The sequence below is a fragment of the Octodon degus genome, unplaced genomic scaffold (genome assembly GCF_000260255.1).
Source record: "Octodon degus isolate 3935 unplaced genomic scaffold, OctDeg1.0 scaffold00037, whole genome shotgun sequence".
In the NCBI taxonomy this organism is placed as follows: Eukaryota; Metazoa; Chordata; class Mammalia; order Rodentia; family Octodontidae; genus Octodon; species Octodon degus.
The window spans coordinates 8,516,099-8,529,542 of NW_004524613.1; the positions used below are offsets into that span (position 1 = coordinate 8,516,099).

General features: G+C 52.9%; 1 protein-coding gene across 1 annotated transcript in view; it reads left to right on the top strand.

The window, feature by feature from the left end:
• Positions 1 to 3,356: 3,356 nt before the first annotated feature.
• Positions 3,357 to 13,444, top strand: part of Vstm2l (V-set and transmembrane domain containing 2 like) — a 29,315-nt gene continuing 19,227 nt past the window's right edge. Inside the window, exon 1 of the mRNA XM_004630899.2 lies at positions 3,357 to 3,722. Coding sequence (XP_004630956.1) covers positions 3,602 to 3,722 — 121 coding nt within the window. The 5' untranslated portion in view covers positions 3,357 to 3,601. The remainder of the gene's footprint in view (positions 3,723 to 13,444) is intronic.

Consider the following 13,444-nt stretch of genomic DNA (forward strand, 5'->3'; position numbering starts at 1 on the left):
GAAGAAAGCTAATAGTATTGGCCTTGGGACGGTTGTCATATGAATTACATGAAATTATAGATGTGAAAGTGTTTTGTAAACTGTAAAGTGAATTTTAGGTAGGGAGTGAAGAAAACACAAATGGGACAGTGTTTTCGAGTAGGAGAGACCTGAGATGGGAGACAAAGGACATGGGTTGATGTGTGGTAAGCAGCTGTGTGACCCCAAGGAAGCCACACATCTTTTCTGATTCTTATTTTCCTAAGCTGTAAGGAGGGTAGGTTGAGTTAGAGGTCCTTCGGGACTGTTCCTGAGAGCAGAGATTCTTTGAAATATCCCTTTCCATTGTTGCCCTCCTGTGAGCAGGACACTTACTCTTTCTGAAACTATTTCCCTTGTCTTAGATAACAATAATAGTCAACATGTATCATGTTATTGCCTATGTACCAAGTACTGTTTTAAATACTTTCTTTGTGGCAATTCACTGAATTCTCACAATAATCTTGGGAAGGACATATTATTATCCTTATTTTATAGCAGAGGAAACTGAGAAGGGCTAACCAACTTGTCGTCTAAAGTAACACAGCTAGGGGTGCCTGCAGGTTGGTTCAGTTGTCTAAAGTGCCTTCTTGGGCAAACTCAGGAGCAGGGGATTGCAGTTTGATCCCCAGCACCACATGCTGCACCAGATCCTCCCTTAAGGCAGCCTGGACTAGGAAAAAAAAAAAGTCCCTCTAAAGTAACACAGCTAGGGCTGGCGAGATGGCTCAGTGGTCTAAAGCCCCTACTTAGAACAAGCTTAGCAAAGCACAGGGACCACGGTTCAATCCCCCAGCACCACATGCCAGCCAGCCCTGCCCCCTGGTGGGCTGAGCTGGCCACACACACACACACACACACACACACACATAAATAAATAAATAAAATTTTAAAAAAATAAAGTAACACAGCTAATGATGGCAGAACATATAGGTAGAATTCAAATTTGTGACATGTTTCTGGGAACACAATGAGGAAATAGAGACTTGGAAACCAGGAGAAGGCAGCAGATATTCTCTCCCATGGGGGGCTCAGGCTGAACTTTGGGGACTTAGCTACACAGAGGGAGTAGGCATACAAGCAAAAGAGAAGCAAGGAGGGTCAGGACATAGTGAAGAAGGGGCATGCTCAGGGAGGGAACAGTGACCAGGGCACAGGGTATGGACAGGAGGGAAGACTGAGACCTTGAATACAAACTAGAGAGGTCAACGTTTCTCAAATAGATATGGCATCAAAGGGTTTCCAGTAGAACTGTTACATCATGAGCCCTTCCAAAATCATGTAATCCCTAGAGGTTCATCCTTGAAGGAAGCTTTGAAGTTCTGAGACTTAACCTTGTTCCAGTCAATGAGGAGAAAAGATTCCTGAAAGTCAGCCAGAGGGTCAGCGGCCAAGCAGCAATATGCTGCCATTTTCCCTGGCCTGTTCCCTCTGCAGCTCCTACACAGATAGTTGTTTACACCTCTCCTAATCTCCCTCTCCTTGTACTCTTTTCTTTGTCCCAACCTTCCAATCTGGTTTATGAGGAAAAAACCTTGGGCTTGAGCCCTGAATCTGTCACCACATTCTCCTGGAGAGATATTATGCTGGATTTGAAAGAAACTTGGTTTCAATCTTAGCACTTCTTGGTGAGATCAAAGATTCTCATTTTTGTCACCTTTATAATGGGAATGACAACATCCATTTCTTTGGGAAGATAGTTAAGTGAATTAATGATTGGGTATATGTTCTTATAGAGTCTGAGGCTCCTGATCACCTCAGGATAATCTAATATCACGTTTGTGGGGGGAAAAAAAGTAAAGTGCATTAGTAGAGCAAAAAAAAAAAGTCCTTCTCTCCTGTGAGTGTGTCCCAGGAGCAGGGAGTGACTGGGAGCCCTGTCCATGGTTCTGAAAGGAAGGGCTGCGTCGTGTGAGCCGGTGCACTGTCCGTGGTACCCAAACATTATCTACACGTGTGACATTGGAGCTAGGGCTGTTCTCAGTTTTAAGGAAACTGGATCGTTGCGGTGACCAAAGGCCCCGTCCAGTGTGTTGGTCACCATGATATTGGGTGGTCAGGGAGAAGAGAACAAGAAAGCAAAGTCCCACAGGCTTTACCGCGTTCTTCAATTCAGGGTACTGTCCACAGTGCTGAATGCTGGGTGCGCCTGTGTTCCGGAGTGAAGAGCGGGCGTTTGCTAAGCCTATCCTTTTCGGAGAAAGACCGGAAGATCTGTCCGCGGTGCTGAAACATCACAAAAAGCCTGCATGATGGTGAAAAGATGGGCGTCAGGATAAGAAGGGGGTTGGCGCTGTCCTCTGTGGTTCTGACACAGCGTCAGACAAGGGCTGAAGATGGGCAGGAGATTAGACCAGAGAGAACTCTACTGCACGGTAGACAGGACCCTGGCTCCGTACCTCCATGGGACCTCGGAGAAACTGTTCTCTCTGATTTAAGATGCTTCTGATCTTTTAAATGAGCCACAAGTTCTCCTTCCTTCCTGAGGGTCTGGCCAACAGCGCCAGTAAAAGGGCCAGGGAAAGAGTCAGAGTATCTCTTTGGACTCCTCTGCAGAATGGGAGTGGCTCATGCACATTCCCCTAGGCTTCTGCCCCGGGAAGGAAACCATACAGCCCAGTAGGGGGCGATGCAATTCACCGAGTAGGGCCCAGCATCTTTAAACAGCAAGGAGCCTAACCAACTGAGCTCTTACTCCTATTATGTAGGTGGGAAAACTGAGTCCTAGAGAGGAGAACGACAGTAATTATCCAGGCGGCGTGTCAGTGGCTTTATGTTCGGCCCTCTGCATTCCTAACTTCTCAAATCCTCATCACTGCCCCGGAGATAGCTGTCGTTTCCCATTTCTCAAATGAAGACCTTGAGATTCACACATGGGCATGGTCACACGGGGACTCAAAGGCTTTGGCAGAGCTCTAACTGGGCTCTGGTGTCTCAGCCTAAGCTCCTTCCCTGCCTCGCCCCTCCTCCCCTTCTGCCCCCTGACCCCTGCACTGGGTGCCAACAAAGTTGCAGCCTCCTTCTCAGCGCGCTGGGTCTACCTGCAGGTGGAATGATCTTTCTCCTTATTCCTGTTGGATAGTATTTTCTGTTTCTGAACCCAGTTGTATTATGCTTTCCGGGAACCAGGCGACCGGGGTGGTCTCCTCCACCCCTTGCCGCCCCCAGCCCCCGCTCTCAGGCTAGGGGGGAAGTTGCGAGTACCTCTTTAAAAATCCCAGCCTGGGCAAAACTTTGATGATAAATCAAGCGGCAGATCCCTCCGCCGCTGCCTCCTCTGGGCGGGCGGGAGGCAGAGGGAGGGGGGGTGCGGCACGGCGACGCCGAGCGGAGTGGCCTTCCGCGCAAGGGAAGAGTCCCGCAGTCGGAGGCGGCCGGCTGGGCGTGCACTCGCTGCCCGCAGCCAGGGCTGGGCCGGAGGCGGGCGAGGGCTGGGACCCGGGTCGGGCTGGATCGAGCGGACAAGGGAAAGCGGCCGCAGTCAGGTAGCCAGGCCGCACCGAGCGAGGGACCGCGGGCGCGGGGTCTGCGGGCTCCAGAGCCCCGATGTGAGGCAGCGGCGCCCCCAGCCGGAGCGCACACCATGGGGGCCCCGCTCGCCGTGGCGCTGGGCGCCCTCCACTACCTGGCACTTTTCCTGCAACTCGGCGACGCTACGCGACCCGCCAGCCATGCGCCCTGGGACAACCACGTCTCTGGCCACGGTGAGTTCGGTCGCCGCCCCCACGGACTTCCCTACCAAACCCCACCCCAGGTTTCTCTGCTCCAACTTGGCTGTCGTGGGGCTCGAACCCTTGCTACCCAAGGTAGGTGTGCTGGGGCGCCCCCTGTTGGACCTACAGATCTGCCCTGGAATCCTGGCTGGTTCTGCGGAGGGAGCACCCGGAGCGCACCCCCACTCCCGCTTTTACGGAAAAGCCCCCACGCCTTGCGCGCACACACACATACTCAGGCAGAAACGCACCTCCATGTCTACACAGAGGTCCACAGCCACGTTGGCTGCTTTCTCACAACTCCTGCCCTCACACATCTTCACACACCTTGCCAGATCCCCTCACTCAAATACTCACACTTACGCCCACCACACACACACATGCACACACACACATCAGGCACCACTGTGCTGATGGCTCACACCCTGCCAGCTGGCACCAAGGCACACATGCTTTGCCACAACTCTTGCCTGTCTGCCTGCAGACACACACACACACACACACACACACACACACACACTTGTGCATACACTTGGTCCACCCACTCCTCTCTGCCCATCTGTTTTTCCCCTTTGTGGATTTACCCCAAGGGCCACTTTTGTGCCCTTCCTTTCCACCTTGCCCTTTATACCACTGGGAATGGTCCTCTGGGACCTGCTAGCCTGGGCTGCCATCTCCCCTGTCATGTGGGTGGCAAATGATGGATGCAGGCATCTTAAGAGCCCCTCAAAGATACTGGAGTAGTTGAGGTTAGCGCTTGCAGCCAGGGGTGTGTGAGGGAGAGGGCCACCTGGTGCTTTTGTCTGTTTCTGGGGCGAGTGGGAAGGTGCTGCTCTCCTGTAGAGTACCCATCCTCATCATGAGCTCCAGAGGACCAAATTGTGGGAAACCTCAACTCCAACCAAGCAAGTGTTGGGACCTGGGAGCAAGCAAGTGTTCCTGGCACTGTTTGCCCAAGTGTCAGAAGCTCCTTCTGCCCCAGTGGAGCCCAAGTTGGCAGCAGAGGTGTGTGTCTGAGGCAGGCAGCTGTGGGGGCTCCCTCAGCCTCTGTGCGCCAGGCTTTGGGGTGGGGGCCAGAGCATAGGTGACACCAGAAGAGACCCTGCTCTCTGCCTTCTCTTACCCACTTGGTCTTGGGGAAGGTGCCAGGGCTGGGCACTCGTGCCCAGGGCTGGGGGGAGGTTCGAACAAAGGGCCAAAAGGAGGGATTTATTTCAGTGGATGGGGGGGTAGATAATCAAGGAATCTTGCTAGATCATGAAGCTCACAAAGACTGAGTGGGATGGCGCTGGGGAGGCAGCTTCCAAGTTGTTCTCAGGGTCTCTGCTTTGAGGTACCACCAGGTCCCTGCACCTTCCTGCCTCACCGTGTTTGACAGCACCCGCTCTGTACGGTTTGTCACCCTTTGAGTCTTTCACCTCTTTTGACTGAGACTTGGCTGGAGCGCTGGCAAATAGGGAAGGTATTATTTTGGTCCTTAACTTACAGATAGGGAAACCAAGGCTCAGAGAGGTGACAAGAGCTGCCCAAGGTCACGCAGTGAGAAGTTGAGCCAGGACAGGCCCCAGGGGCTGACAGGAAAAGACAGCACTTCGCCCAGGACATTCATCTCCCTGTCAGATTCCCTCCCATTCAAGGGAAACTGGGAATTCCTTCCCCTCCCTCCCCTCCTCGCTTGCTCAGTTCCTTGGCACAGTTGGAACTTGCACTGGGAGGGTTTTCCAAGGAAAGACTTCCCTGAGTTTGCGGTCCAGGCATGTACAAGCACTAGAGCTTGGAGGTTTCTGACCATCCTGTCCCTAGGTGGTGGAATTTGGGTGCCAGTCTGTCATTCCCTGGGAAGCAGGTTGTACCTTTTGTGTAACAGTCTCTGCCTGCCCCCTGGTGACAGATCTGCTGAGGGGGCACAACCCCCCACCATAATCACCTTTGGTATCCTGAAGGTCCATCTGAGGCCAGGGGAGGGGCTGGTTGGGAAGAGACAGCACCAGCTGCTGGGAATTCTGGTTTCTCTCCTGACCCCCTGTGCCTCCTTGGCTAAGAGAGTCACCCCCTCAGGGACTCCCCCTCTGTTCCTCAAAAAACAAGGAGGCTGGGCTGCTCCACAGGGGCCAGGCTGCCTTCCCCTGACATTGCCAGGTTTAAAGTCACCAAGTAGTGGCTGCTGAGGAGCCCCCTGCAGCTACCCCTCTGCCAGGCCAAGCACCCGCCACCACAGGAAGGGTTTGGAGCCACTCACTTAATCACTAAAAGAAACTGTTATTAATGATAGTGAGACGCAGCGAATAAGTGGGTCATGTCTAATAAGCCATTTGTGTTCAGGAGGAGAATACCAATTTGATAAAAGCTGTGTGTGCTGAAAATGCTCAGAAATTGCTGTTTAGCAGATTGGAGCCTGATCATTTCATTATTCCTGGGCTCTGAGTGTCCTCAGCTGATTCAGGAAATGTGGCCAGGTCAGGAAGGTGTCTCAGTGTCTCGATGTAGGGGGTGTGGGCTGGGAAGGAGCCCGCTGACCCCAGGTGCGTGTTGGCTGCTCAGCGTTCGTTCGTGCTGCATGTGAGCCTGGTCCAGTCACCCGCTAGCACCTTCCGCCCACCTGCCCTGGGGCTTGTCACAGGCAGAGCCTGCGGTCAGGTGGGTCAGCAAGGACATCTGTTTCACTTTCCCTTTCCCTCCTACCTCCACTCAACTTGCTTTGAAGAGGGCTTTGTGACCGTGTGGTGCCCTGCATGGCTGTCCAGAAGGTGACAGGAATGGGGAGGAATCTGGATGGTAATGCTCAGGTAGTGCACCTAGGATTGTGCAATAAATGGCAACTGTTTTGATTTTCCTTATTCAAAAGGAGCCCAGCAGGGGGTGGGGGGAGGAAAGGGAATTGACATTTATAAGGTGCTCACCATGTCCTGGGTGCTGCAAGCCACTTATTGGTGTGAACTCACTTAGGCCAGCATCCTGCATGTCAGGCTGGTTTTAGACACATGAGGAAACCAGGGTTCAAGAAGGATCAACGACTTATCGAAGGTCACTGAGTCTGTGCCAGGAGCTAGAGCCATGCTTGGGAGGCAAGTGTGCCCAGCAGTTCTGGCTGCCTCCACGAGGACAGACTTAAGACGAGCTCAGCTCCTTCCAGTGACAAACTTCGTCCTCTGTGTAGCCCTAACCCAAGTGCACTTCCTTACAGCTTCCCAGGCAACTGCTAAAGCTGTGGGTTTCACCAGAAAGAACTGGTGACTCAGAGAGGTGTCAGGACCTTGCTGAGTCCATGTGCAAAGCACTCCTAGATCTAGCCCAGGGCAGGGGTCTGGAAGGCAGGCTCTTTGTGAGCATCTTTGCAAACCCACTACCTCAGAGTCCCCAGAGTTTCTTATAATGCAGATCCTCAACACCAATTGGCCAAAAACAATTATGGGAAGGACCCAGGAATCTGCACTTTAAGAAGCTCTGCAGCAGATTCTCATGCAGTCTAGTGTTAGGGAGCTGCCTCTTAAAGTATTCACCTATTGACCACCATGGAAGATGTAGGGATGGGAATCGCCTGGTGCTAGGGACAGGCTTGGTTTGAGTTTGCAAAGGGTGATTAGACTGGAAAGGTATATGGACCCTCAAAGGAACCCTGAGAAACCTCATACTGCAGCACACACACACATACACACACACACACACACACACACACACACACACACCTAGACCAGCACCTTCAATTATTAATACACCAATGCAGACAAAGACCCTGGCTTGGCCTGGTGCTTTGTCCACTGAGTGATTCACTGTCCCAAGGTTCTGTGTGTTGCCAGAAGGGAACAGCAGGGTGCGCCAGGAGGAGGGGGCACTGGGCCATTTGGCAAGCAGCCTGAGCGCTGAAAAATGACTCTGGCTTCCTTGTGTTCCTTACCGAACTGTTGGTATCTCACCATCAATAAGCCAGCTGGTTTGGTGGCTGGAAGATGGAGAAAATTGAGTCCTGTCTTTTGAAGGTTATGATGTTAAAAATGTGTTCGCCTTTTGTCTCAGGCATTGGTGATTATTCTATCAATTACGCCTGTAAACACTCCGCCTTGGGCTGAGGTTTTCCCACCTCCTGTGGGGAATTGGCCTCACAGGCAGTTTCCCCAAGTCCTTTGAGCAGATTAGTTTTGACATCTTGCCCATCAGCCACTCCCATAGTCTTTTCCCAAGCAAGGGGAGCCTCGGGTAGCCTGCAGGGTGCAAGGTACTCTGCTCTTTGCCATGGTGACAGTAAGGGTGGTAGGCAAAGTCTCTGCCTGGCAAACAAGCAGTCGGGTGAGGGGAAGCCAAGCGTATGGCCCTTTCTGACCTGCCAACCATGGGGCAGGAGATAGAACCCTTAGAATGAATGGCACGGCCCTTCTGAGCACCTTCCAAACTCCTCTCTTCCAGAGGGGAGGCCTGAGGCCCAGGACAAGGGTGCAATTCCCCAGAATGCCTAGGAGGCCTCTGATTGACATTTGGGAATCTTCAACTCTGCACACATAGAAGGATAACACAGAGAAGTACCTATCTACTGAGCATCACACCAGCACTTACATAAATTGTCCCATTTGATCTTTATTAGACCTCTGAGAAGAGGGGCCTGTTCTAGGTCCAGTGTATGGAGGAAGAAAATGAGGCGCAGATACCTGACAGGTATTAGAGCCTGAGTCTGATCCAGAAAACTGGCTCCACAGTCAATACTCACAATGCTGTTGAGGCCAAGGGAGGAGAAAGGAGGAGCCCAAGGTCACACGGGAGGGCAGGCAGGGACCCAGGACTTGGTTTCCTGATGACTTTATCACGTTCCACACCCCAGGTGGCTGGGCAGCAGAAGTGGCAGCCTGGCGGCAGAATCGCCCACTCCCCTCAGGGGTAAAAAAGAGGGTGGGGAGAGAGGCAGTCCCCAGGATGAACAGTGTGGTTCTTGTAGCAGACCTCAGAGAAGAGCAATGCAGGATTGGAAACCCATTTCTGGGTGCTTGGCCATTGCCTGGGACTTTGGGGACCAAACCAGCAGTGGATGGGGTTGTGAGAGAGCATCTTAGCCCTGAACAGGACTCGGGGCCAGCTGAGCACTTGGGGCTCAAACGTTTTGTGTGCTGGGGCTCAGCACAACACCCAGCTTGGGAGGCAGCAGGAAATAAATGGGAGGATGACAAGGCAAGGGTCTGAGCTCTAAATCCTGAAAGTTCTGCTTTATTACAGTTGAATGTATTTTTACACATTCCAATAATTTTAATTGCCTGAGAAATGCACGTTTGTAGTAAATACCTGGACTGCTGTGCAGATCCCCTCCCCCAGCAATGCCACGTTCCCTCCCCGAGGTCCACTCCATTGCCTCCCCACCCCCGGCTGGCTGAAATTCTTGTTTAAGACTCCCCAGGGCCCTCAGCACAACCGGGCCCTCCTGAGAGATGATCTTAGGCAGAACTCAGACAAGCCTCTTACATTTTAATAGTTATGCATTTATTTTAATGTGGACTAGGAAAATATCACCAGCATATCAAAACTGTGATTTTACAGATATGATTGCTTAGGATGAGACTGACGGAGTATTACGAAAGAGTGGGTTCATTTACAGGAAAGCATTAAGGACATAATTGTGGAGGTGCCACACAGGCATGTCTGTGGGAACCCACGGAATAGAAGTGACAAAGCTGGGGCCCTCAGCCTGATGGGGGCCACCGTCTCGTATTGGATGCTTGGTCCTTCATTCAATCGTTCATTCAACAGATAGGGGTGGAGCACCTGCCACATGCCAGGCTGTTTTGGCCACTGGGGACACATCAGTGACAAAGACAGATAAGGGTCTTGCTGTTGTGGAGTTGTCAGTCTAGTGGGAGAGATAGACAACGAAACCCGTAAAGAATATATAAGTATAAGTTGCAAAAAGATTAAAGAGGCAGGTATGATAGTCCACTTGAAGAAAAGTATCCACCCCTGGGGCAGTAGTGAGCTCCCTGTCACAGAAGGAGTGCAAACTGAATCCCACCAGTTATTAGTTGGAGATGTTATTGAGGGGATTTCTACATTATTTCCCAGGGGAGCAAAGACTGACAAGGTGGGCAGAGAAGCCAGAACACAGTGGGTGGTTAATAAAGATCTGTCACACAGCACTTTAGTGACCTTGCTGGCACCAGGGCCCAGGTGGGAAAAGCTCCGGATTCCAAGGATGCCCGGCCCACACAGCGGGTGAGGCAGAGACGGGGCCTTCTCGGCCATTGTTTTCAGGGATGGAGACAATGGCTTTTTTGTGCTGCTTCTGGAGCTCAGAGTGGCGGTGTGGGGGCCCGGGTTTCTTCTATCTTCCCCTGCCTCTGCCTTGTGGTATGACTTGGCAGGTCCCTGCCTTTCTCTGGGCCTCAGTTTTCCCCTTGAACAATGACAGCTCTGCCTGAGCTCTAGGCCCCAAGATTCTGCCATCCCATTGTCCTGAGCCCTGTGTGTGGTCCCACAATCCACCCAGAGCTTGCTACTTTATGCTGAGTTCTCCCAGGATCTGAACCAAAACACCTGCTGGTGGTCTTCATCCAGCCCTCCCTTTACCCACCCACCTTCCTCACACATCCCTGAGAAGGGCAGTCCCATTTCACAGACAGTAACACTGAGCTCACTGGGTGGACTCGCCCAAGGACACACAGTGTTAAGTGGCAGAGACCGTCTTGAGCCTCACTTGTGGGACAGAGTCAGAGTTCTTGACCCACTCATCTGTCCTGCCCTGCTGCAGGCCTGGCAGCCCTGATTCCATGGGATTCACATGGGGAAGGTGTGGCTGCCGGACATGGTGAACATCACTGCCTCCCTTAAAGGGCAGCATCTGAGGGTCTGGGCTCTCGGCTCAAGTCCCAACTGCCAGTGAGAAGTGGTGGTACTCTGGAGGCACACATGGGACCTTATGTGTCCTGCCTTCATTTTCTAGTGGGAAGAGTGGGGTTTGTCTGAGTGTGTGTCTGGGGTGTGCTTGGAGGTGTGTGAGGTGGGGGGGGGGCTGGGGCGGGCTGGGAGGGAGCCTGCATGGCCCCTTAGCCTCCCTGCCTGCGGGGCCAGGCTGCAGCCCTCTCCTTGTCTTCATCTTGGCGCTAGCTCCTCTGCCCTCTGTGCTGGGAGGCTGTGGGGAGCTGTGTGAGAGGAGCAGGCAGTGCCCACCTGGGCAGGTCCTCTACACGCCCATCTGTCCGGATCCTTCCTCCTGGGCCTGCTTTCCCTGGGCCGCTCCCTGGCTTTCTCTAGATCTTTCTCTGTCTCTTCCTTTCCATCTCTTTCATTTCTTTCTGTTTCTCTGTCCTTCTCTCCCATGTCTGCTATACAATTTTTCTCCCTTCCCACGGCCCCCATAATTTCCTTCCCTCTTTCCCTCTGTACACACACACACACACACACACACCCTCTTCAGATGGCAGCTGGAGATTACACACACATGCACTCCATATATCAAAATGATGCTCACACAGGGCAAGCGTGCGGTGACTGTCAGTTGAATGCAAGAAGAAATGAATGAATGAGAGAATGATCCAATGGGAAAGCTGGAAGGGACCCTGAAATTTGCTAGACTAGTGGCTTCTAGTGTTTTTTTTTTTCTTTTCTTTTCAAAGTTTTATTGATAAACATATAGCATTGAGACAGTTTCAAATCAAATCGAGAGAGCTTCTAGTGTTTTAAGAGGTCATAGTCCTGAGAATCTATGAAAAATGCCACAGAAAAATTCCACATGGTTTTTCCATAGTTTCAGGTGGTTTCCCAAGTCCCCTAACCTCATTTGTGGTTCCCAAGGGAAGCAGCCTTCATTTTTCTGGTGACAAAGCTGAAGCCCAAAGCCATGCCTGGGCTGGCCCTACGATGCAAGTTGGTGACAGAGCCCAGTGGAGGTTCCCGAGTCTTTCCCATGCACTGGGGAACAAAGCTGTGTTTTCCCAACAAGACCTTGGTAGGTACCTTAATGAGTAAGGGACTAATGGAGAACAGAAAACTGAATGGTAGGAGCATCGGAACAGGGGCAAGAGGACTCTGGAGGCCGTTCACAGGCATCAGGGAAGAGTTCCTGGGAGAGGTAGCTCCTTCTAGACTTGTACCTAGGCGGTGGCTGGGCTGGGAGGGGATCCCAGAAGCCAGGATGGAGCTACACCTGGCTGCCTTGATCTGGCAGGGGGTTACTCGAGGAGTTGTGAGTGTGGACTTGGACAGGTGTGCACGGGGATCTGAAAACAGGGCTGCAGGACTTGGCCTTGATCTTGAAGAGCTGGGGCAGCCCTAAAGCTTTCCAGGTGGGGAAGGTCAATGGTTAGGATGGAGGAGGCTGCGGGTCAGGACAGCACTGATCTTATGGGATGGATCATGGGAGGCTAGGACTGGCTGGCCTTTCAAGGGGTGGAAACAGTGTGTGTGTGTGTGTGTGTGTGTGTGTGTGTGTGTTGAGCATGCAGGCTATCTTTTATTTTTCATTGGTCCTTGCCCACCCCAGCCTCATCCCTCCCTTGGGCCTGTCCTCAAGGCTTGCTTTACTCCCCATGTTCTCCTCCTGCTCCCTACCTCTCCCCCAGCTCCATGCTGCCACGTGGAGCAGCCCAGGCCCTATCAGAGCCTCACCACACCTCCAGCAGGCATCCTGGGCACCACTCAACGCACCCATCTTTCAGCAGAGCAAACTGAGGCTCAGAGTGGTAGATGATGTGGGTCCCTACCAGGTTCAAAGCAAAGGAGCACAGCCTGAAGTCCGGAGTCCCTCAGCCAGGCATTAGAAAGGTGTTTCTTGGGCAAAGGGGTCTTGCCTGAGTCCCTTTTCTCAGCATCAGAGGCTTGGTTCCTGGCTGAGGAGGGAAGGCTGAGAGCAGACGGCAGGGTGTCTGTTTTGCTTTGTGAGGCTTTAAAAAAATCATTTCCGGCCTCGGAGGCAGCAGCAATTACTGCTGGCTCGCTGGGGAGCTGTTTGCCGCCTGTCATCGGCCCGGGGAAAGGGTCCCTAATGGAGGCCCTGCGGCCAGAGCGCAGGGTAGTGGAAATAGCGCTCAAAACAAAGGCGCACTAATGGTCTTGGCGGGCTGGCGGGTGGGCGGGGAGCAGGAGGGCTGAGGCCTGCAGAAGGTCCGAACTGGGGTAGTCCTGAGCCCTCCACCCCGTGCAGTGGTCTCTGGTTCTCTGGGTCATGCTGGAAGCCCAGCCCCCACCCCTTCTGGTGCTGCACCTCTGGGAGTGACTGTCCCCTCCCAGGCAGCAGGAATCTCCTGTGCAGAGGCCCTGGGGTGTCCAGAACCCCTTTGGGTGGGGATTCTCCGTTAGAGAATAGTCTGTGTTTGAAGGTCAGGCCAGGCAGAGCTGAGGGGTGGGAACCTAGGGGAGGAGGAGCAGGGGAAAATCCGCTTGGTGGTGGGGGCGGTGTCCTGTCCAGGCATCTACCTGCTGGATTCCCACAATACCTGCTTTACAAATGAGGAAACAGGCTCAGAGATTTGCCCGTTCTGAGTAAAGTGCAGTTAGAGTTCAAATCCAGATTGGCCTGACCTGAGAGCCCTGCCCCCGTTTCCCAAACACTGGGGCAGGGCTGGCATGAGCTGAGGTGTGCCCTAGGCCCCAAGGGGGACCAGATTTGACCCAGGCCAGGTCCCAGCAGGGGTAGGGCCACAGCTGTACACCCACGAACTTCTGCTCTGGAGCAACGCAGGTGTCAGCCTCGGTCTCCTTCCTGTTGGTCTCTGCTCTCCCTTCTGGATGTCTCTGCTTCTTTG